Here is a 23,527-nt window from a genome sequence, read left to right on the forward strand (position 1 = left end):
ACCTGATAATTACATTTTTTAATTGTTTATATATTTTTATATGTAACATTTTTTTTTTTTTTTTACTTAATAACATTTAACCACATTAGGGGTCTAGAACTTGGGATCTTTTGATCCCTTGTCCCAATCACCATAAGGGCAAGAACGTATTGTATGCCTTCTGAAACATATGGTCCGTCAGCGGGCCGTATGTCCCAGAACGCCATCAATCATGTGCAGGGGAGAGCACAGCATTATAGATTACTATGATCAGATCAGTGCGGGACAGTAGTCCCATGGGCGGCCCGACTCGCACAGCATCATAGTAAAGTATGAAGCTGTGCGCTCCGGTGCACGCGATCGATGCTGCTTCGGGACATATGTCCCACTTACGGCATGCGTTTGTGTGCATGGGCCCTAATAGAGTGAAGGGGATTGTGACACGCTCCCTGCTGAGCTGTGTCTCGTGCAAAGCTTAGCAGTCAGGTTATCATGACAGGCCTGCGAACCTCCAGCAGGCCCCAGGTTGTCATGGTAACCGATGGGAGCCCCGTGATTTCACTGTGGGGGCTCTGATTGGAAGACAGAAGGAGTTGCATCCCTCTGCCTTACATCACAGATGCCGCGATTGCTGTTTATCACGGCATCTGAAGGCTTAAAAGACCTTGTTCAGCGTCATCACCGATCCCGGTCATTGCTACCAGGTGTCTGCTGTTAGCTGGCACCTGCCATGTATGGAGCGGGCTCAGCGCAGCATAATGCCGTACATGTACAACATTATGCGTTAAAGGGGTTATCCGATATCTAAAATATCCTCCCCAATGCCTAGGATCATATTTACCTGCACCCCGTCATCTGCGTCGATCCGATCAAAACGTCCGCCCCCTTAAGGCTGGTCACTGTCACGGCCTGCTATTGGCTGCACCTCCCGTCTCCGGGAGCAGGTAAGTATAATCCATACAAGGGGCCCGGGCATGGGGCGGGAGGATATTTTGGATATCGAATAACCCCTTCAAGATTTAACAAAACTGTCATTGTTGCCCATTTACACGTTCACCATTTATTTTGCCTCACAGTGGGGCAGGCTGATGAAAACATCCTTGTTGCTATGTTGCCCATAGCAACCAATCACAGCACAGCTTTCATTTTATATTCTGCTCCTAAAAGTGTTGTGCAATTTATCATTCCATTTTTCACCAGATTCTGGTGGGAAAAAAAAGTCACAAATGTTGGTACACCTCATTTTTGAGCAACGATTTGCTTACTTGAATTGAGGCATCTAAGCCCCGCCCCTGGAAACGCCCGGGACAGTCAGCTTGTGGGTGGGGTTTACATTAGCCTCGCCCATTTTTGACATGGAACGGCCCAAATTTGCTGGGACTGTCTCTGAGAATCAGGGACGGTCTTGCCTAATTCGGGACAGTTGGCAACTAAGAATTTGCAACTTTTGCTTTTGAAAAGTGGGCGTGTCTAGTTCATTCATTAGGAGTATCCTTTCTGGTGCAGCTCTCCCCCTATCACCTCTCCTGGGGGGGGGGTCCTTTCTGGTGCAGCTCTCCCCCTATCACCTCTCCTGGGGGGGGTGTCCTTTCTGGTGCAGCTCTCCCCCTATCACCTCTCCGGGGGGGGGGGGGGGGTGTCCTTTCTGGTGCAGCTCTCCCCCTATCACCTCTCCGGGGGTGTCCTTTCTGGTGCAGCTCTCCCCCTATCACCTCTCCTGGGGTGTGTCCTTTCTGGTGCAGCTCTCCCCATATCACCTCTGCTGGGGGGTGTCCTTTCTGGTGCAGCTCTCCCCCTATCACCTCTGCTGGGGGGTGTCCTTTCTGGTGCAGCTCTCCCCCTATCACCTCTCCTGGGGGTGTTCTTTCTGGTGCAGCTCTCCCCCTATCACCTCTGCTGGGGGGTGTCCTTTCTGGTGCAGCTCTCCCCCTATCACCTCTCCTGGGGCATGTCCTTTCTGCTGCAGTTCTTTCCCTGTAACTGTCACAGCTTCTAACAATAGATCTGGCTGGTGGCAGTTGAAGGATGGAGCTGAGCATGTGCGACCACCTCAGCAATGTTACTGAGGTGGACAAAGAAATAAGAAAATGAACATACAGCAGGTGGCGCTCTACAGATACATTTTATTGAATAGATCACTTGCTGTACAAAATTTTTAATTACATGCAATTACAAAAGTATTCAGATCCAGGAGCTGGTTTGAAAAATGAAAAACATTTTTGGTGGAGCAATCCCTTTAAAGGGATTTTCTAGGATTATCATATTGCTAACCTGACTAACCCCCGTCCCTTAGATCAGCTGTTTGAGTGCTGCAGCCTCCTCTCTGCTCACCAGGCACAGCGCCGTCCATTGTATAGTGGCCGTTTTTGGTATCGCAGCTCATCCCCATTCACTTGAATAGGACTGAGCTGCGCCTAGACCAGGGATCAGCAACCTCCGCACTCCAGCTGTTCACTTCTATGGGAGTCAGAACAGCAGCCGAGCATATTTGCATGCTGGGAGCTGTAGTTTCACTGAAGTGCCGAAGGTTGCTGATCCCTGGCCTAGACCATGTGACTGATATGAATGTGACGCCACATGGCCTAGGAAGAGGCCTCAGCACTCACCGAGCACCTCAGACTTTTCATACAGCGTCGGACCCCCACCAATGCTGAGGATAGGTCATCACTATAATAAATCTGGAAAACCCCTTTAACCAGGAGATCGGGGGGGGGGGGGGGGTCTACCCTTTTGATGGAAATCATTGGCTTCAACAGAGATTTCCTTTATAATTGGGCAGAAATGTATTTTAGCTGGGACCTCAGGGCTGCCCGTTCACTGTGCCTCTATGGACTACTACTCCTAACATTACTAGAGATGCTATAGCATAGTAAACTATGGCATGCAGTTGTTCAATAAAATATGTAAAAAAAAACAATGAAAAACATTGATGAACATGCCCATTATTAAAAATACATTTTATTCCAGACCTAATTCTTCACACAGCTGAGGGTTTGTTACATTTGCATCCAGACAATCTTCCTTGAGCAGTGCAGCCTGGATGGATCCCAGACTGAAACATTTTAACCTGCACTGATACATTGTAACAAATGCTGCTGATGTGTTTAGGTCAAAGAGGATTGCCTAGGCTGGGTACAATTGTAACAAACCTTCAGCTTTGAGAAATATGAATTCTGTATTTGCAACCAGGACATTCTTTGAGTTGGTCCATTGCAATTTGATTTTCGCTCCAATTTTTCTTTTTCTTTTTGAAAATCACAGCCAAGACAGGATAGAACTGCTAGGCTGGAGAGTCTGAACTGGATGCAATAGTACCAGATTCTCAGCTATGAGAAGCATTGTCTGTATGAGTAAAGGCTCATGCACATGACCGTATGCATTTTGCAGTCCGCAAAATACGGATCCACAGAAAATAAGGTCCGTGTGCATTCAGTATTTTGCGGAACGGAACAGCTGGTCCCTAATAGAACAGTCCTATCCTTGAGCGTAATGCGGACATACGGAACGGACATACAGACATATAGACCTCATGCACACGGCAATATGCGGGCACCGGCCGTGTGCTCCCCGCATCAGGGTCCGCAATCCGGAGCTGCGGAACGGAGGCACGGAACCCCACAAAAGCACGACGGATTGCTTCCGTGGTGTTTCTGTCCGTGCCTCTGCACCGCGAAAAAATAGAACATGTTTTTGCGGTGCGGACGGATCACGGACCCATTCAATTGAATAGGTCTTGATCCGTCCAGGCCGCCGCATGTTGCCCGTGCACTGGGGACCGCACGACAGCGGCAGAATAGCCGTGTGCATGATGCCATACGGAAACGGAATGCACACGGAGTAATTTCCGTTTTTTTTGCGGACCCATTGAAGTGAATGGTTCCGCATACAGGCTGCAAAGAAAAAAAGAAGAAAAAAAACGGAACGGACACGGAAACAAAATACGTTTGTGTACATGAGCCCTAAGACCCTTCCTGTCCACATATTTCAGCTGCACTGATACATTGTAGCAAGAGGGAGATTTGCAGCAGATGCCATCGAGCAGACTGGATACAATTGTAACAAACCCTCAGCTGTGCAATCATTGAAGTTACTCTACGTAAAAAGTTTTGGACGTCCTTTAAAGTAGGAAGCAGCAGCCATGAGGCAGGGGGGGAGCAGCCACCACAATCTGCAGCTGTTTTCATTAGCACCCCCCTTCCCTCCCAGAATAACAGAGGAGTGAGTGGCCACGTGCCACGTGTGTGATCTCACAGTAACCAGACCTCACCTCTGAATAATTCAGGCCCGCTCACTCAAGTGGAAGAATAACACGGGCGGAAGATTTTCTTGGGATGTATTTTTATATTTGCTGCCCCTCACATGACGCTGGGTCGGGGTCTGTCTACAGAAGGCTCAGAGACTTTCCGAAAAACTGCAGCAACTTTTTGTGCCAGAGAAAAAAAAATGGTGATAGAATAAAAACTGCGAGGGGTGTGGCCAACACGGGAATACATGATATTCCTCCTGTCACCAGAAATACCTAAATTAGGCGAGGGCTACACGTCGACATTTTGTCGCACCAATGTCGCGCGACAATTTTTATAATGGTAGTCTATGGTGTCGCACTGCGACATGCTGCGACGCGACAGTCGCAAAAAATCCATTCGCGTGTTGCAGTGCGACACCATAGACAACCGTTATAAAAATTGTTGCGCAAAATGTTGCAGTGTAGTTGTGCCCTTTCTGTTGCGCGACAAATGTCGTCGTGTAGACCTAGCCTTAAACTGGTTGACGTTAGCGATGTGCCCATGTCAGCTGAGCCTAACTAGCCTATTCCTAGCTGTATCCATGCCCCCGGTTCTCCATAAGGGCTTATTCACACGAACGTGTGCTGCCTGTTGCCATTTTGCGGACCGCGTTTGCCCATCCGCAATACCCGGGCACCGTTCCGTGTGCATTCCGCATCACGGATGCGGACCCATTCACTTCAATGGGTCCGCAAATCCGGAGATGCGGAACGGAAGCACAGAACGGAACACTACGGAGTGCTTTCTGGGGTTCCGTTCCGTGCTTCCGCAAACTTGCTCTATCTTTTTGCGGAACGGACGGATCGCGGACCCATTCGAGTGAATGGGTCTGCAATCCCCATGCGGCTGCCCACGGATGGTGCCCGTGCATTGCGGACCCCAATTTGCAGTCCATGGCACGGGCTTCACGCGGTCGTGTGAACAAGCCCTTATGGAGATACAACTAGGAATAGGCTAGTTAGGCTCAGCCGACATTGGCACATCGCTAACGTCAGCCTGTTTAATGTAGGTATTTCTGGTGACAGAAACCCTTTAATAGTACAAGCCGTTATATAGTGTCCTTGGCACTAACCTATGGAGGCTCTTCTCGCAGAACATTGCTGCTGGGGTCCACAAAGTGCTGCAAATCAAAAACATTCACTCTGTACCATAAATACTACTAGATAGAAATGCGGGACTGCATTATAGATTTCCATCAGGTCCCTAGAAATCTTCAGTCCTTCTGCACTACAAGGACAAAACACGGACGCTTTCTGCCCCACACAGAGTAAGGGCTCATGCACGCAAAGGTATTTTCTTTCCGTGTCTGTTCCGTTTTTCTTGCGGACCATTCACTTCAACGGGTCAACAAAGAAAACGGAAGTTACTCCATTTCCATATGTCCGTATTTCCGTTCCGCAAAAAAATAGAACATGTCCTATTTTTGTCCGCATTACGGACAAGGATAGGACTGTTTTATTAGGGGCCAGCTGTTCCATTCCGCAAAATACGGAATGCACACGGATGTCTTCCGTATTTTTTGCGGATCCGTTTTTTTTTAAGACCGGTCTTGTGCATGAGGCCTAATGCCCCCTTTAGTGGTCACTAGAGATGAGCGAATTTCCGGTTATGAAATTCGTTTGCGATTTGTTTACTGGTAAAAGGTGAATTGCGTTATGGATTCCATTACCACGGACCATAACGCAATTCTATGACCGAATGCCTTTAGAGGCATTCTGTTATTCATTCCGTCATAATAGAAGTCTATGGGCTGCATAACGGATCCGTCCCGTTTTCCGTTATGCAGGAGAGGACTCAGGATCAGGAGAGGACTCCCTTGCATAACGGAAAGGGAACGGATCCGTTATGCAGCCCATAGACTTCTATTATGACGGAATGAATAACGGAATGCCTCTAAAGGCATTCTGTTTTGCATTCTGTCATAGAATTGCATTATGGTCCGTGGTAACAGACGCGATGAAAAAATTGCAAATTGGCCATTTTGACCTTTTTTTCCGTTACACCATTCGCCGTCTTGGAAAAATATTTTAATAGGCCTCATGCACACGACAGTATTTTTTCACGGTCCGCAAAGCGGGGTTCCGTTGTTCCATGATCCGTTGTTCCGTGATCCGTTTCCGTGTGTCTTCCTTGATTTTTGGAGGATCACCAGACATGAAGGAAAGTTTGCCTTGCAAATGATAAGAAAAAAACGGATGGGGACACGTGGACGCGGATGACAATCTTGTGTGCCTCCGTGTTTTTTCACAGACCCATTGACTGAATGGGTCCGCGAACCGTTGTTCGTGAAAAAAATAGGACAGGTCATATCCGAGTTTTCAACGGACCCATTAAAAGTCAATGGGTCTGCAGAAAATCACGGAAAACGGAACAACGGACACGGAATACAACAACGGTCGTGTGCATGAGGCCATATTTTAATAGTACGGGCGTTTTCGGACACAGCGATACCCATGATGTTTATATTTTTTGTTATTTATGTATTTATTTTTTTATGATACAGAAAGGGGGTGATTAAAACGTTTATATTTCAAATTTTTAATATATTTTTAAACATTTTTTGTTATGATTTTGAAGCTCGTATTTGAGCCTACAAAATCCTTTTTTTTAATTATTATTAGGAACAATCATGGGTCTTTTAGACCCATTATTTGTACAGAATTGCTCATTTCTTATGTTGTCCTGCCACCTGCAGCTTCAATACCCTGAATTGCAGCTTCAATATCCTGGGTCTCTTCAGAGAGACCCAGGGTATTGAATTAAATTACCGGCATCCTCATTGGCCGCAGAGGATGCCGGTAAGAAGCATCACTTGATCACGGCATTAACCGCGGGTCCCTGCTGTGCAGAGACCCACCGGCCATGACGCCCGTTGCACGCACGAGTGGGCACCATGTTTGCCCAGCGCTCTACGTGTACGGCGCTGGTTATGCCCCTTTAGTGGCCACCTTTCAGTTATGCCCCCTCTTACAGACCTGTTCATCCAGGTTGAATACTTAACTACCCCACGTTCCCCCGACAAACAGAGAGGAGCAGACTTTCTGCGCTGTCTACGGCTGAGCGCAGCAGGTGTGATGACATCACTACATCTCGCCTGCTTGAGCTGAATTACAGATAGCAGGGGAATCGTGAAGCAGGAAGCTGACGTCTCCCTGCTTCTCCATCATATTCTACTGTAGAATGCAGGACATACAGGGGTCCAGGCAGGGGCAGAGTGGGAACTTGAAGTGGCCCTGGAAAAAAACTAAAAGTGGCCCCCAGATACCACAGTGCAGCACAAAATACTGCCTAAATTAATTAATGCTGAGAGCATTAGATCTTTATGTACCTTGCTTCTGGTTAAGAGGAGGGCTTAGGTGGGCATTGGCCCACCGGGAAATTTCCCTGGAAGGTCTATGGCCAGTCCACCAGGTGAGCGCCCCTACATTAGACAGTCAAGCACCTACATCTCCCAGGGTTCACTGCAATTATCTTTTGTTAACTCTTTTCTCTCCTACATACAAAATAGTCCCTCACATATAGCCCCAGAGACCGAGGGGGGCTGGGAACTTAAAGAGGCTCCATGTTCTAGGGGGGGGGGCACCACAAGTTGGCGGGATCAGCAAAACCATGGCGCACAATACCGTCCCATACCAAACCATATACCATACCACAGTGAAGCACAATATATTGCCCCAAAAAGCTGTCCCTCTGTGATGCCCCCTGGGCATTGGCCCACAGGGAAAATTCCCTGTAAGGTCTATGGCCAATCTGCCCCTGCCCAGAAATCCCTATGGTATGTAATGCCCCCACAATTTCTTCTTTCTCCATAGGGGGTCTCCTGTTCAGAACCCTTATTTAAAAGAGAATGGGAAAGAAGAGCATCTATGTCCCTGGGAGAACCAAAACGTCATACGTCACACACACAGTGCATTGATTTCTATAGGAGCTATGTAATACTCAATTCTCCTGTGGTGGCGCTGTAGTGGAGTTTCTCCACTGATTAGAGCTGATTACTGGGGGTCCCGATAGCTGTGATTAGTTTATCAAAGGGGCATCTTTCTAACAAAAAAGATTACTCAAAGTGGACTATCCCTTTAAGGAAAAAAAAAATAATCAACACGGAAATGAAAGCTGCAAGTACTACAGTATGTGAAAGCAGAGAATATTTCAATGAGGCAGAATGCCAATGTATTTGACCGTCTTATGTACAGCAGCAGCAGCAGACAGGCAGGGAGGGGTTAAATCATGGAGCGTTAACGTGTATCTTCCTGGTAGAAGAAGCCGTGGTCCAGCAGGACCCATCTCATTTACTATCGCAGGTATTTCCAATCAAGTTAATCAATGCTTTAATTATCACCATTCCAGATAATTAATCTGTTCGGTCCAGTAACTAAAACACCAAATCTGGTCAGTACAGGAGCAGAGCTGTAGGATTTAAAGGGGTTTTCTTGCAGATAAGATGACGGCCTCTCAGTAGCACAGACCATTTATGAGTGAATCCTTGAAATCTCCCCAATCAAAAAACAGAAGGGCTCTTGACTGCTGTAATCAGGACAGCACCACTCTGGCCATATCTGGAACTGCAGTTCAGCACCATTCAGTTAAAAGGGGCATTCCCATCACAGACAGGATATGTCCCCATTGTCTGACAGGTGCAGGTCCCACCTCTGGGACCCGTACCTGCACCGAGTACAGAACGGGTAAGGTGGTAGAGGGCGCACTGCGCATGCGCAGCTGCCCTCCGTTCATTTCTACGGTGCCGCCGAAAATAGCTGAGCTCTAGCCCCATAGCGATGAAAGGGAGCGGTGGAGAGAGTGCTTGGTGTTGGCCGGACCCCGGGGTCCTCCAGCCACCACTTTTCCTGCTCCGTTATCGGCTCCACCTCTGGGACCCGCACCTATCAGACAATAGGGGCATATCCTAGTGATATGCCCCCATTGTTTGTGATGGGAATACCCCTTTAAACGACATGAAGTTGCAGTACCAGGCATAGCCACAAACACAGGAAAAGGTGCTGTGTAACATAGTAACATAGTACATAAGGCCGAAAAAAGACATCTGTCCATCCAGTTCAGCCTGTCATCCTGCAAGTTGATCCAGAGGAAGGCAAAAAACCCTGTGAGGTAGAAGCCAATTTTCTCCACTTTTGGGGAATAAAAAATTCCTTCCCGACTCCAATTAGGCAATCAGAATAACTCCCTGGATCAACGACCCCTCTCTAGTAGCTATAGCCTGTAATATTATTACACTCCAGAAATACATCCAGGCCCCTCTTGAATTCCTTTATTGTACTCACCATCACCACCTCCTCAGGCAGAGAGTTCCATAGTCTCACTGCTCTTACCGTAAAGAATCCTCTTCTATGTTTGTGTACAAACCTTCTTTCCTCCAGACACAGAGGATGTCCCCTCGTCACAGTCACAGTCCTGGGGACAAATAGATGATGGGATAGATCTCTGTACTGACCTCTGATATATTTATACATAGTAATTAGATCTCCCCTCTTTTTTCTAAAGTAAATAACCCTAATTTTGATAATCTTTCAGGGTACTGTAGTTGCCCCATTCCAGTTATTACTTTAGTTGCCCTCCTCTGGACCCTCTCCAGCTCTGCTATGTCTGTCTTGTTTACAGGAGCCCAGAACTGTACACAGTACTCCATGTGTGGTCTGACTAGTGATTTGTAAAGTGGTAGGACTATGTTCATATCACGGGAATCTATGCCCCTTCTGATGCAACCCATTATCTTGTTGGCCTTGGCAGCAGCTGCCTGACACTGGTTTTTGCAGCTTAGTTTGCTGTTTATTAAAATTCCTAGATCCTTTTCCATGTCAGTGTTACCCAGTGTTTTACCATTTAGTATGTACGGGTGACTTGCATTTTTCCTTCCCATGTGCATAACCTTACATTTGTCAGTGTTAAACCTCATCTGTCACTTCTCTGCCCAAGCCTCCAGTCTATCTACTGCTGATCATAGGGGTCTCGGGTTCTGTCCCCACACTAATCATAGACGATGAAGGGTAAATACACACGATCAGGAAAATCCGCTCTGTAGGTCGTGTACATTATATTCTATGAGAATTTGAAATTCTCATGCACATGATGCAGATTTTTTTCTGTGCGGATTTTGACCTGCGGTGCGGATTTTAAAATACGCAGCGTGTCAATTTATTTTATTTTTCCTGACCGGATTTTCTCCATTTACTTCAATAGGGAGAGGAAAATCTGCATCGAATCCGCATGCAAATCTGCACCAATTGATGCAGATTGACCGCACAGATTTCCCTTTGAACACCTGCAGATATCAATGCGGATTGTCCGCACATAAATCCTGTGCGTGTGCATTTACCCCAAAGGGGTTGTCCCATGAAAGATATTCCACGGTTTTGAAACCAACACTTGGATGTGACCACTTTTGTGATTGCATGTAATTAAAAATATATTATAGCTACTTAGTTATTCAATGAAATCTATCAGTATAGCGCCACCTGCTGCTTGCTCTTTTTCTAATTTCTCTGTCCTGCTCACTGAGATGGATGCACATGCTCAGTTCCATCCTTCAGCTGTCACCAGCTGCAGCAGAAAGGACACACTCCCTGAGAAAGGACACACCCCCTAAGAAAGGACACACCCCCTGAGAAAGGACACACCCCCTGAGAAAGGACACACTCCCTGAGAAAGGACTTGCCCCCAAGCTGACAGCTTGAAATTAACCTAGCTGGTTCCATGTCCTCAAATCTGGAGATGCGGAATGGTGCGGAACGGAACCCTACGGAAGCACTACGGAGTGCTTCCGTGGGGTTTCGTCCCGTACTTTCGTTCCGCAAAAAGATAGAACATGTCCTATCTTTTTGCAGAATGGGCGGATCGCGGAGCCGTCAAAGTGAATGGGTCAGCGATCCGTTGCGGCTGCCGCACAGTCAGTGTTTGTGCATTGCGGCCCGCAGCAGGAGGCCTTAGAAAGAGGTTGTAATATACTAGATTGTGTATGATTTTTCACTTTTTACATTATTCATCGGATAACCGCTTTAAAGGGAATTCTCCTTTAAATCATTTTGCTATACTATAACAGACCTACTTACATAGAAATGAATGTATGGTTGTCACAGCCCCGCCCCCTATTACTACCATTCATACTAGAGGCCTCAAATATCATGTCATGTACAAAACTCCTGTTCTGCAATACCCCTGGGGTCCACTTCTGTTTCCCTCATACCTTACAGTTAAACATGTGATGTAAAGCCCCTCTATGTGCATCTACAGAAACACCCATAGGAACTTTCATTAGGCTGTAATTCCAAGTATCACAGGAATGTATCACCTGATAAAATCCAGTCCCATGTTATGGCTGCTGAAGGGGATCATAAACTTATGCAATTCACGGTGCCTTACATTCACTCACACTATCACACATGTCTTTGTCTAAAAGTCAAAGATTCTTATCTTCAAGTTCATGATAAAAAAACAATGAGGTCCTTCTGGAAAGGTCCAGGGAGAGGACTAATAAAATATTTAATAGAAAATGTCATACCTACCAAGGACATAGAAAACATTACCTTCATAGATAACAATAGCTTCACCATAATGGTATCTGTAAAGAAATGTGATCTACTCATATGTAAGAAACTATAAACTAGAACCAAACGTAATCTGCACAGTAAGTATGGGGGAAGGTGACCATTTGTGTTCTCACGATACCTGATCTGAAGAGGTTTATTCAACGGGGGCGATAATGAGAACATAAGAAAGAACTGAAAGGATTGGGGGAAAACAATACAGGGATGAAATATATTACTGTCCCCCATGTACAAGAATCTACCAACTATAATACTGCTCCTATGTACAAGAATATAACTACTATATTACTGCCTCCTATATACAAGAATATAACTACTATAATACTGCCTCCTATGTACAAGAATATAACTACTATAATACTGCCTCATATGTACAAGAATATAACTACTATAATACTGCTCCTATGTACAAGAATCTACCAACTATAATACTGCTCCTATGTACAAGAATATAACTACTATAATACTGCTCCTATGTACAAGAATATAACTACTATAATACTGCCTCCTATGTACAAGAATATAACTACTATAATACTGCCTCATATGTACAAGAATATAACTACTATAATACTGCTCCTATGTACAAGAATCTACCAACTATAATACTGCTCCTATGTACAAGAATCTACCAACTATAATACTGCTCCTATGTACAAGAATATAACTACTACAATACTGCTCCTATGTACAAGAATATAACTACTATAATACTGCTCCTATGTACAAGAATATAACTACTATAATCCTGCCTCCTATGTACAAGAGTATAACTACTATAATACTGCTCCTATGTACAAGAATATAACTACTATAATACTGCTCCTATGTACAAGAATATAACTACTATAATACTGCCTCCTATGTACAAGAATGTAACTACTATAATACTGCCTCATATGTACAAGAATATAACTACTATAATACTGCTCCTATGTACATGAATATAACTACTATAATACTGCCTCCTATGTACAAGAATCTACCAACTATAATACTGCTCCTATGTACAAGAATATAACTACTATAATACTGCTCCTATGTACAAGAATCTACCAACTATAATACTGCTCCTATGTACAAGAATATAACTACTATAATACTGCTCCTATGTACAAGAATATAACTACTATAATACTGCCTCCTATGTACAAGAATGTAACTACTATAATACTGCCTCATATGTACAAGAATATAACTACTATAATACTGCTCCTATGTACATGAATATAACTACTATAATACTGCCTCCTATGTACAAGAATCTACCAACTATAATACTGCTCCTATGTACAAGAATATAACTACTATAATACTGCTCCTATGTACAAAAATATAACTACTATAATACTGCTCCTATGTACAAGAATCTACCAACTATAATACTGCTCCTATGTACAAGAATGTAACTACTATAATACTGCCTCATATGTACAAGAATATAACTACTATAATACTGCTCATATGTACATGAATATAACTACTATAATACTGCCTCCTATGTACAAGAATCTACCAACTATAATACTGCTCCTATGTACAAGAATATAACTACTATAATACTGCTCCTATGTACAAAAATATAACTACTATAATACTGCTCCTATGTACAAGAATCTACCAACTATAATACTGCTCCTATGTACAAGAATATAACTACTATAATACTGCTCCTATGTACAAGAATATAACTACTATAATACTGCCTCCTATGTACAAGAATATAACTACTATAATACTGCCTCCTATGTACAAGAATGTACCTACTATAATACTGCCTCATATGTACAAGAATATAACTACTATAATACTGCTCCTATGTACATGAATATAACTACTATAATACTGCTCCTATGTACAGGAATATAACTACTATAATACAGCTCCTATGTACAAGAATATAAATACTGTAATACTGCTCCTATGTACAAGAATATAACTACTATAATACTGCTCCTATGTACAAGAATATAACTACTATAATACTGCCTCCTATGTACAAGAATATAACTACTATAATACTGCCTCTTATGTACAAGAATGTAACTACTATAATACTACCTCCTATGTACAAGAATATAACTACTATAATACTGCTCCTATGTACAAGAATATAACTACTATAATACTGCTCCTATGTACAAGAATATAACTACTATAATACTGCCTCCTATGTACAAGAATGTAACTACTATAATACTGCCTCCTATGTACAAGAATATAACTACTATAATACTGCTCCTATATACAAGAATATAACTACTATAATACTGCTCCTATGTACAAGAATATAACTACTATAATACTGCTCCTATGTACAAGAATATAACTACTACAATATTGCCTCCTATGTACAAGAATATAACTACTATAATACTGCTCCTATGTACAAGAATATAATTACTATAACACTGTCTACTATGTACAAGAATATAACTACTTAAAAATTGCCTTCTATATTCTTGTACATAGGAAGCAGTATTATAGTAGTTAAATTCATGTATATAGGAGGCAGTATTATAGTAGTTATATTTTTGTACATAGGAGCAGTATTATAGTAGTTATATTTTTGTACATAGGAGCAGTATTATAGTAGTTATATTCTTGTACATAGGAGGCAGTATTATAGTAGTTATATTCTTGTACATATGAGGCAGTATTATAGTAGTTATATACTTGTACATAGGAGCAGTATTATAATAGTTATATTCTTGTACATAGGAGGTAGTATTATAGTAGTTATATTCTTGTACATAGGAGCAGTATTATAGTAGTTATATTCTTGTACATAGGAGCAGTATTATAGTAGTTATATTCTTGTACATAGGAGCAGTATTATAGCAGTTATATTCTTGTACATAGGAGCAGTATTATAGTAGTTATATTCTTGTACATAGGAGCAGTATAATAGTAGTTATATTCTTGTACACAGGAGGCAGTATTATAGTAGTTATATTCTTGTACATAGGAGCAGTATTATAGTAGTTATATTCTTGTACATAGGAGCAGTATTATAGTAGTTATATTTTAGTACATAGGAGGCAGTATTATAATAGTTATATTCTTGTACATAGGAACACTATTATAGTAGTTATATTCTTGTACATAGGAGCAGTATTATAGTAGTCATATTCTTGTACATAGGAGCAGTATTATAGTAGTTATATTCTTGTACATAGGAGCAGTATTATAGTAGTTATATTCTTGTACATAGGAGCAGTATTATAGCAGTTATATTCTTGTACATAGGAGCAGTATTATAGTAGTTATATTCTTGTACATAGGAGCAGTATAATAGTAGTTATATTCTTGTACACAGGAGGCAGTATTATAGTAGTTATATTCTTGTACATAGGAGCAGTATTATAGTAGTTATATTCTTGTACATAGGAGCAGTATTATAGTAGTTATATTTTAGTACATAGGAGCAGTATTATAGTAGTTATATTCTTTTATATAGAAGCAGCATTATAGTAGTTATATTCTTGTACATAGGAGCAGTATTATAGTAGTTATATTCTTGTACATAGGAGCAGTATTATAGTAGTTATATTCTGGTACATAGGAGCAGTATTATAGTAGTTATTTTCTTGTACATAGGAGCAGTATTATAGTAGTTATATTCTTGTACATAGGAATACTATTATAGTAGTTATATTCTTGTACATAGGAGCAGTATTATAGTAGTTATATTCTTGTACATAGGAGCAGTATTATAGTAGTTATATTCTTGTACATAAGAGCAGTATTATAGTAGTTATATTCTTGTACATAGGAGCAGTATTATAGTAGTTATATTCCTGTACATAGGGGCAGTATTATAGTAGTTATATTCTTGTGCATAGGAGCAGTAATATAGTAGTTATATTGTTGTACAGAGGTGCAGTATTATAGTAGTTATATTGTTGTACATAGGAGCAGTATTATAGTAGTTATATTGTTGTACAGAGGTGCAGTATTATAGTAGTTATATTCCTGTACATAGGAGCAGTATTATAGTAGTTATATTCTTGTACATAGGCAGTATTATAGTAGTTATATTCTTGTACATAGGAACAGTAATATAGTAGTTATATTCTTGTATATAGGAGGCAGTGTTATAGTAGTTATATTCTTGTACATAGGAGCAGTAATATAGTAGTTATAGTGTTGTACAGAGGTGCAGTATTATAGTAGTTATATTCTTGTACATAGGAGCAGTATTATAGTAGTTATTTTCTTGTATATAGGAGGCAGTATTATAGTAGTTATATTCTTGTACATAGGAGCAGTATTATAGTAGTTATATTCTTGTACATAGGAGCAGTAATATAGTAGTTATATTGTTGTACAGAGGTGCAGTATTATAGTAGTTATATTCTTGTATATAGGAGCAGTATTATAGTAGTTATATTCTTGTATATAGGAGCAGTATTATAGTAGTTATATTCTTGTACATAGGAGGCAGTATTATAGTAGTTATATTCTTGTACATAGAAGCAGTATTATAGTAGTTATATTGTTGTACAGAGGTGCAGTATTATAGTAGTTATATTCTTGTATATAGGAGCAGTATTATAGTAGTTATATTCTTGTATATAGGAGCAGTATTATAGTAGTTATATTCTTGTACATAGGAGCAGTATTATAGTAGTTATATTCTTGTACATAGAGCAGTATTATAGTAGTTATATTCTTGTACATAGGAGGCAGTATTATAGTAGTTATATTCTTGTACATAGGAGGCAGTATTATAGTAGTTATATTCTTGTACATAGGAGCAGTATTATAGTAGTTATATTCTTGTACATAGGAGCAGTATTATAGTAGTTATATTCTTGTACATAGGAGCAGTATTATAGTAGTTATATTCTTGTACATAGGATGCAGTATTATAGTAGTTATATTCTTGTACATAGGAGCAGTATTATAGTAGTTATATTATTGTACATAGGAGCAGTGTTATAGTAGTTATATTCTTGTACATAGGAGCAGTATTATAGTAGTTATAATCTTGTACATAGGAGCAGTATTATAGTAGTTATATTCTTGTACATAGGAGCAGTATTATAGTAGTTATAATCTTGTACATAGGAACAGTATTATAGTAGTTATATTCTTGTACATAGGAGCAGTATTATAGTAGTTATATTCTTGTACATAGGAGCAGTATTATAGTAGTTATATTCTTGTACATAGGAGGCAGTATTATAGTAGATATATTCTTGTACATAGGAGCAGTATTATAGTAGTTATATTCTTGTACATAGGAGGCAGTATTATAGTAGTTATATTCTTGTACACAGGAGGCAGTATTATAGTAGTTATATTCTTGTACACAGGAGGCAGTATTATAGTAGTTATATTCTTGTACATAGGAGGCAGTATTATAGTAGTTATATTCTTGTACATAGGAGGCAGTATTATAGTAGATATATTCTTGTACATAGGAGCAGTATTATAGTAGTTATATTCTTGTACATAGAAGCAGTATTATAGTAGTTATATTCTTGTACATAGAAGCAGTATTATAGTAGTTATATTCTTGTACATAGGAGCAGTATTATAGTAGTTATATTCTTGTACACAGGAGGCAGTTTTTTTAGTAGTTAATACAGGACACCTGCGCTCCCGATAGTCAGCATACTCTACTGTATTGTAGGCAGGGATTGATGAAATGTGACTGTGTTGGTGCTAATGACAGTCTTATCAGTATTATAAATGAACCACGATTCCTATTAAATATCATGAGTCATTCTTTTTGTTTTCTAAGCTATGAACAGTAAACTACAAGAAAACAAGTAAATTGACGACATTTGGAGCTACTGTGTCATAAGCTTTTCTCTCATTTCTATCGCAGGTAATTTTCTGGCGGTGACAGCTGAGACATGCGATCGTCAGCCTCCAGGCTCTCAAGTTTTTCATCCAGGGACTCATTATGGACTCGGTAGGTGACCTTTTATTATGGAGACCCTATGTCCTAAGCTCATACCCAGCAACGACTCATTCTCCGCTCCAGGACTAATACACATAAATCCAGGACCTGCTATATTGTAGGGTCTTTATTTATTGGAGAAACCGTGGGTTCGTTTAATTATCTGCTCATCTAAGCTGTTCACACGTGGCATCGATATTATTACACTGTCACTTGTCATCACATTGTTATAACAGAATATGCATGAAATGTGCAGGTATAATAGTACTAGTCAGGTGGCAGTGCTGTATATCGCCTTCTAGTGACATGTCGTAACCATAGGAGCGGCTGGTTGGGGATGTGCACTAGGTGGCGAGTACCCATGGGAGCGGGGAGCTCATATATAGGGCTACGGCAGATGACTGAATCAGTGCACCAGGTACAGGAAAACTTTGCTTTGACTTCTGTTGACCAGATTGAATGCTTCTCTATGGTCCCTAATTATGCCTATTGGTGTCACCATGCACACGGCACAGCTGTATGTTAACAACATGGAGAAGCGCAACATGCCTCCCAAGCAATGTGGAGAAGGTAAATGTAGTGACCACTGAGAGCACAGTGTGACAAAACTGCAGAGCTGCACATCATGGCCAAAATTTGGGGCGCTGGGTCGTTTGGAGGGCTCTGTGGGACTCTGTGCACTTCTTACCACTTATACATTACCGCATCTTGGCATGGACTCCGACCACTAGTGAGACCCGGCCTTCACTGGAGGCACAAGGGGACTCTCCGTAATGGATACGACTATAGCAAACACCAAAAGTATTCAATCTGTACAGGAGTTTAAGCTTCTAGACGAAAGCAATGACTGTCCCCATTCACTGACAGCAAGCAGAGACATTGAAAATGATGAAGAATTGCTGCACAATGATTAAACATGAAACTAGAAAACTGGAGAACTTAGTGCCATTGATATTCCTTCAGCAGACATAAGTGTTTTTATCAGATTGGAGCTTGATGATTATGATATTACACAGAGGGATTGCTATTGAAGCAATTCTCTCAAATCCAACCCTATTTGGGTGCCCGCAATCACCAGTACGGGGAGCTTACTGTATACTGTCACACATTGAACTCAATAATAGCACAGTATGCAGTCAGCTCTTCAGCTCCCTCAAGTGGCGGCTGCAGGTAGCAAGATTGAACTCAATAATAACACAGTATGCAGTCAGCTCTTCAGCTCCCTCAAGTGGTGGCTGCAGGTAGCAAGATTGAACCCAATAATAACACAGTATGTAGTCAGCTCTTCAGCTCCCTCAAGTGGCAACTGCAGGAAGCAAGATTGAACTCAATAATAGCACAGTATGCATTCAGCTCTTCAGCTCCCTCAAGTGGCAACTCTAGGTCGCAAGATTGAACTCAATAATAGCACAGTATGCAGTCAGCTCTTCAGCTCCCTCAAGTGGCAACTGCAGGTAGCAAGATTGAACCCAATAATAGCGCAGTATGTAGTCAGCTCTTCAGCTCCCTCAAGTGGCGACTGCAGGTAGCAACAATATAATTAAACTCTATGGCTATGCAGGAGATTTTGGTGCTGTGTATCAGAAATCCGAAGCCCTGCTCCCTATAAATATATATCAAGAAATTAATCAAGGCAGAATATTGGACTTAAAATGACCCGGTGACCATTTTCTGCTACGCCAGGGACACGTGACTCTTCTGCTTAATAGCACAGTATGCAGTCAGCTCTTCAGCTCCCTCAAGTGGCAACTGCAGGTAGCAAGATTGAATCCAATAATAGCACAGTATGCAGTCAGCTCTTCAGCTCCCTCAAGTGGCAACTGCAGATAGCAAGATTGAACCCAATAATAACACAGTATGCAGTCAGCTCTTCAGCTCCCTCAAGTGGCTACTGCAGGTCGTAAGATTGAACCCAATAATAGCACAGTATGTAGTCAGCTCTTCAGCTCCCTCAAGTGGCAACTGCAGGTCGTAAGATTGAACCCAATAATAGCACAGTATGCAGTCAGCTCTTCAGCTCCCTCAAGTGGCAACTGCAGGTAGCAAGCTTGAACCCAATAATAGCGCAGTATGCAGTCAGCTCTTCAGCTCCCTCAAGTGGCTACTGCAGGTCGTAAGATTGAACCCAATAATAGCGCAGTATGTAGTCAGCTCTTCAGCTCCCTCAAGTGGCGACTGCAGGTAGCAACAATATAATTAAACTCTATGGCTATGCAGGAGATTTTGGTGCTGTGTATCAGAAATCCGAAGCCCTGCTCCCTATAAATATATATCAAGAAATTAATCAAGGCAGAATATTGGACTTAAAATGACCCGGTGACCATTTTTTGCTACGCCAGGGACACGTGACTCTTCTGCTTACCCTTTATCCCGGCCCGAGACAATCTTTAGCTTTGATTCAATTTTAAGCTACTAAATAGATATTTCTGGAGCAACAAATTGATGCCGGAATCAATAGCCCCATTTAAAGCCATTACTGCCGGCACACGAGACGCAGCAAGGCCGTAGTAGTCAGATGCTTACATTACTCCACGTGCATTTTATAACTACTGTCTCTGGAGGCGCATCCTCCGCGCCGGTGTTATGTTCACAAAAGAGATCTCGATTAGCTCAGAAGACACAAGTGATTCAACAGATGACTGCGAGGCAACGCAACGATCCAGTGGGATTACAAGCAGCCAGGAAAAGCAGACCCTTCCCTAATTAATCTGCCTTTTATCTCTGCACTCACTAATTATTTATCAACTTACTTTGGGTACAAACAGCATTATATGGAACCTTTAATCTGGAATCTGATAATCTGGAAAGTTTTATCAACTGGATTTGTAATCCACAACTTTATAAGACCAGAGAGAACCAGTTAAGAAATTCTTCTAATTAAAGGGAATCAGTCTGTAGTACAGATTTAAAGGACTTGTCCAGTTTGGAAAACATTGACGTTCTTACTATGGATGCAGATCACGCCTTTGCAGTGGGGCCCTTGGTGACAGGGGGGCCGCGCAGAACTCGACATGATACAATAGCATTTTCTTGCAACCACTAGGGGGAGCTCAGTACACAGAGATTTTTACAGCTTCCATTAATGGGGTATTTCAGTTATTTCACATTATCCCCTATCCTCAGATTCCAGTGGTAAGACCCCCACTGACCTACCCCCTAGAGCCCCCTCCAGATGACTGGGGAAGCAGGTCGGGCCTTTATGGGACCTGCCAGGAATGGCAGAACATTGTACTCGGCTAGCTCTGCCTCAGAGAGCTGAATGAAGCTGCAGTGTGCATCCCCGTCATCTTGGAGGGCTACTGGGTACCAAGCCCCCATTCTTCTTATCATGGGTATTCCAGTGGTAGGCCCCTCACCCATCTAATAGCTATCCCCTCTCCTGTGGGTAGGGGATAACTTGAAATAACCGGACAACCCCTTTAAGTTCAATGTATACATTCCTATGCATTGAGCTCCCTCTAGTGGTGACTACAGGAAGTCAGTTTTATTACATTTAAAAAGCACTTAACCCACTTTTCACAATATAGAAGTCGGATAAAGACTCCTCCGTGAATTAAAAAAAAAAGGAAATTGATCAGAAATTTCACTGGTGCCCTTATTAAGCTTTGCAGCAGGCCCTCTGATATCTGCATACAATCCATATACCCTATTAGAGAATTCTGAGATAATAGAGGGCTCCTCTAATCTGCTCCTCACCGCTTGGCCCGAGTGGAGAACAAATAGCATCTCTCGCTCTGAAGGACATGTACCGTATTACACAATGTATGAATTTGAATGGACACTGTGTAGTACTTGGCTTCCCCTGTGGCGGTGCTATAGAGAAATTGAACACTTGATAGATCACAGGCGATCACTGACGGTCCCTCGGAGGGCACTTTTGGATCAGCTTATTAACAAGAGGTTCTTCAAACAAGTAGGAATTGTAGTGAAGATCCCCTGACCTGACCTGAAAATGACCCAATGTTTAAATAAAGTTTTAATGTTAAAAATATTTTCTTAGAATTTTTGCTGATTTAATTGTTTTACTTTTCCTTTTCACTATCTTTTTTTTTTTTTAAAGAAAACATAAAACCCTGCAGTATTCACACTGGCCACTAGGCCTAAAAACTGTCAAAATTTCCTGTCCTTCGACAGCATTGGACAGGAGGGGAACCCATTACCTTGTAAGGGAGAGTGCCATGCTCTGTGCCCTGTGCAGAGGTCCAAAGGGAGAAGATAAGCTGTGAAATCACCTGCTGTGAATGGTGGATCCTGCACTATATCTGTCATTGTAATCCTGGCTGTAATAATGAGATGACTGCTGAAAAGTGATCTGCACAAAACAGGAAATTTTGACATCTTTTAAGGGGCTGTGGACTCGACCACATGGTGCCCCTCTCTGTATTATACTTAGAGACGCATAAACATGAGGACCTCATAGCAAATTGCATAAGAATTTTCCATATGGGGGAAAAAAAAATCATGAGCGACCTGGTAACTGTCCCAAAATTTGTGTCACCGTAATGGTTTCTCTCACTTAGGCCTCATGCACACGACCGTTCAGTTTTTTGCAGTCCGCAAAAAACGAAAACTACGACTCCCAGCATGTCTGGACAGCCTACAGCTATTAGGGCATGCTGGGAGATATAGTTTTGCAACAGCTGGGGAAGGGGGGGGGGGTCGCAGGTTGAGCATCCCTGCCCTAGTTCATTGATCGCACAGTACCTGGGGATGGAGCACAAAGCCCCTGAGCCTCAGTGCAAGATCAGTGCCCACCATCTGACAGGTGCAATTAGTGGTGTCCTCTTATGCGTCTAAGGGTCCATTTACACGTCTGCAACTGTTTTGCGGTCTGCAAATTGCGGACACAGACGTAGATGTGCTAGCTGATGGTGCTTGTGAAGGTCTAGGTGCATGGCGGGAGGCATCCGGGCCTGCGCCTTCGACAGGGGATTGGCCAGCACGTAACACAGGGGAAGAGGAGGCAGTGGTGTGACCGGCAGACACTGATTGTGGACCCAGGCGTTCGTCCCACTTATTACGGTGCTTGGATGACATGTGGCGGATCATGCTGGTGGTGGTGAGGTTGCTAGTGTTCACGCCCCGGCTGATTTTTGTCCGCACTTTCCTCAAGAAAGCGCCACACTGCGGAACACCTACCCCTTGGCAAGGGAGATTTCCACAAGGGGTTGCTCTGTGGAACAGTTGCGGGCCTGTTTGGTGTGGCCCGCCTTCTCCCTTTTGCCACCCCACTGCCTCTTCCAGCCTGTTGCGGTGCTGCAGATCTCTCCCCCTCTGTACTGCTATCCTCGCTCTGCTTTCCACCTTCCCAGGTTGAGTCAGTGACTTCATTGTCCACCACCTCCTCTTCCACTTCCTCACTCTGGTCATCCTCCTGACTTGTTGACCTAACCACTACCTCAGTGATTGACAACTGTGTCTCATCCTCTTCATACAGTAATTGTCGTTGAGTTATTGGCAACTGTGTCTCATCATCATCCACCTCATTAAACAGTAATTGCTGTTCCCCACCATCACCTTCCTGTGATTGTGGATGCTCAAGAGTTTGGGAATCAGGACACAAGATCTCCTCATGTCCCTCTTCAAGCGTGCTTGGCGAGAGGGCCAAATCAAGGAATGGCGATGAAAAGAGCTCCTCGGAATATCCGAGTGTGGGATCACTTGTTTGCCCAGACTCTCCATGGTGGGAGGAAGGAGGATCAGGGCGAGGATTCTGTTGACCAGACTCTTGGCTACTGAGACTAGACTTTGTGGAAGACAGGGTGGTACTTAACCGACTGGAAGCTTTA

At 42.4% G+C, this 23,527-nt stretch overlaps 1 protein-coding gene across 2 annotated transcripts in view; it reads left to right on the forward strand.

Annotated features, from left to right (window-relative positions):
- Positions 1 to 23,527, forward strand: part of ASAP1 (ArfGAP with SH3 domain, ankyrin repeat and PH domain 1) — a 188,508-nt gene that overhangs the window by 15,473 nt on the left and 149,508 nt on the right. For both annotated transcript variants that reach the window (XM_040431230.1, XM_040431226.1), the window contains exon 2: positions 17,664 to 17,750. In XM_040431230.1, the coding sequence (XP_040287164.1) occupies positions 17,692 to 17,750 (59 nt within the window). In that variant the 5' untranslated portion in view covers positions 17,664 to 17,691. The remainder of the gene's footprint in view (positions 1 to 17,663; positions 17,751 to 23,527) is intronic.

Source organism: Bufo bufo, chromosome 5 (genome assembly GCF_905171765.1).
Source record: "Bufo bufo chromosome 5, aBufBuf1.1, whole genome shotgun sequence".
In the NCBI taxonomy this organism is placed as follows: Eukaryota; Metazoa; Chordata; class Amphibia; order Anura; family Bufonidae; genus Bufo; species Bufo bufo.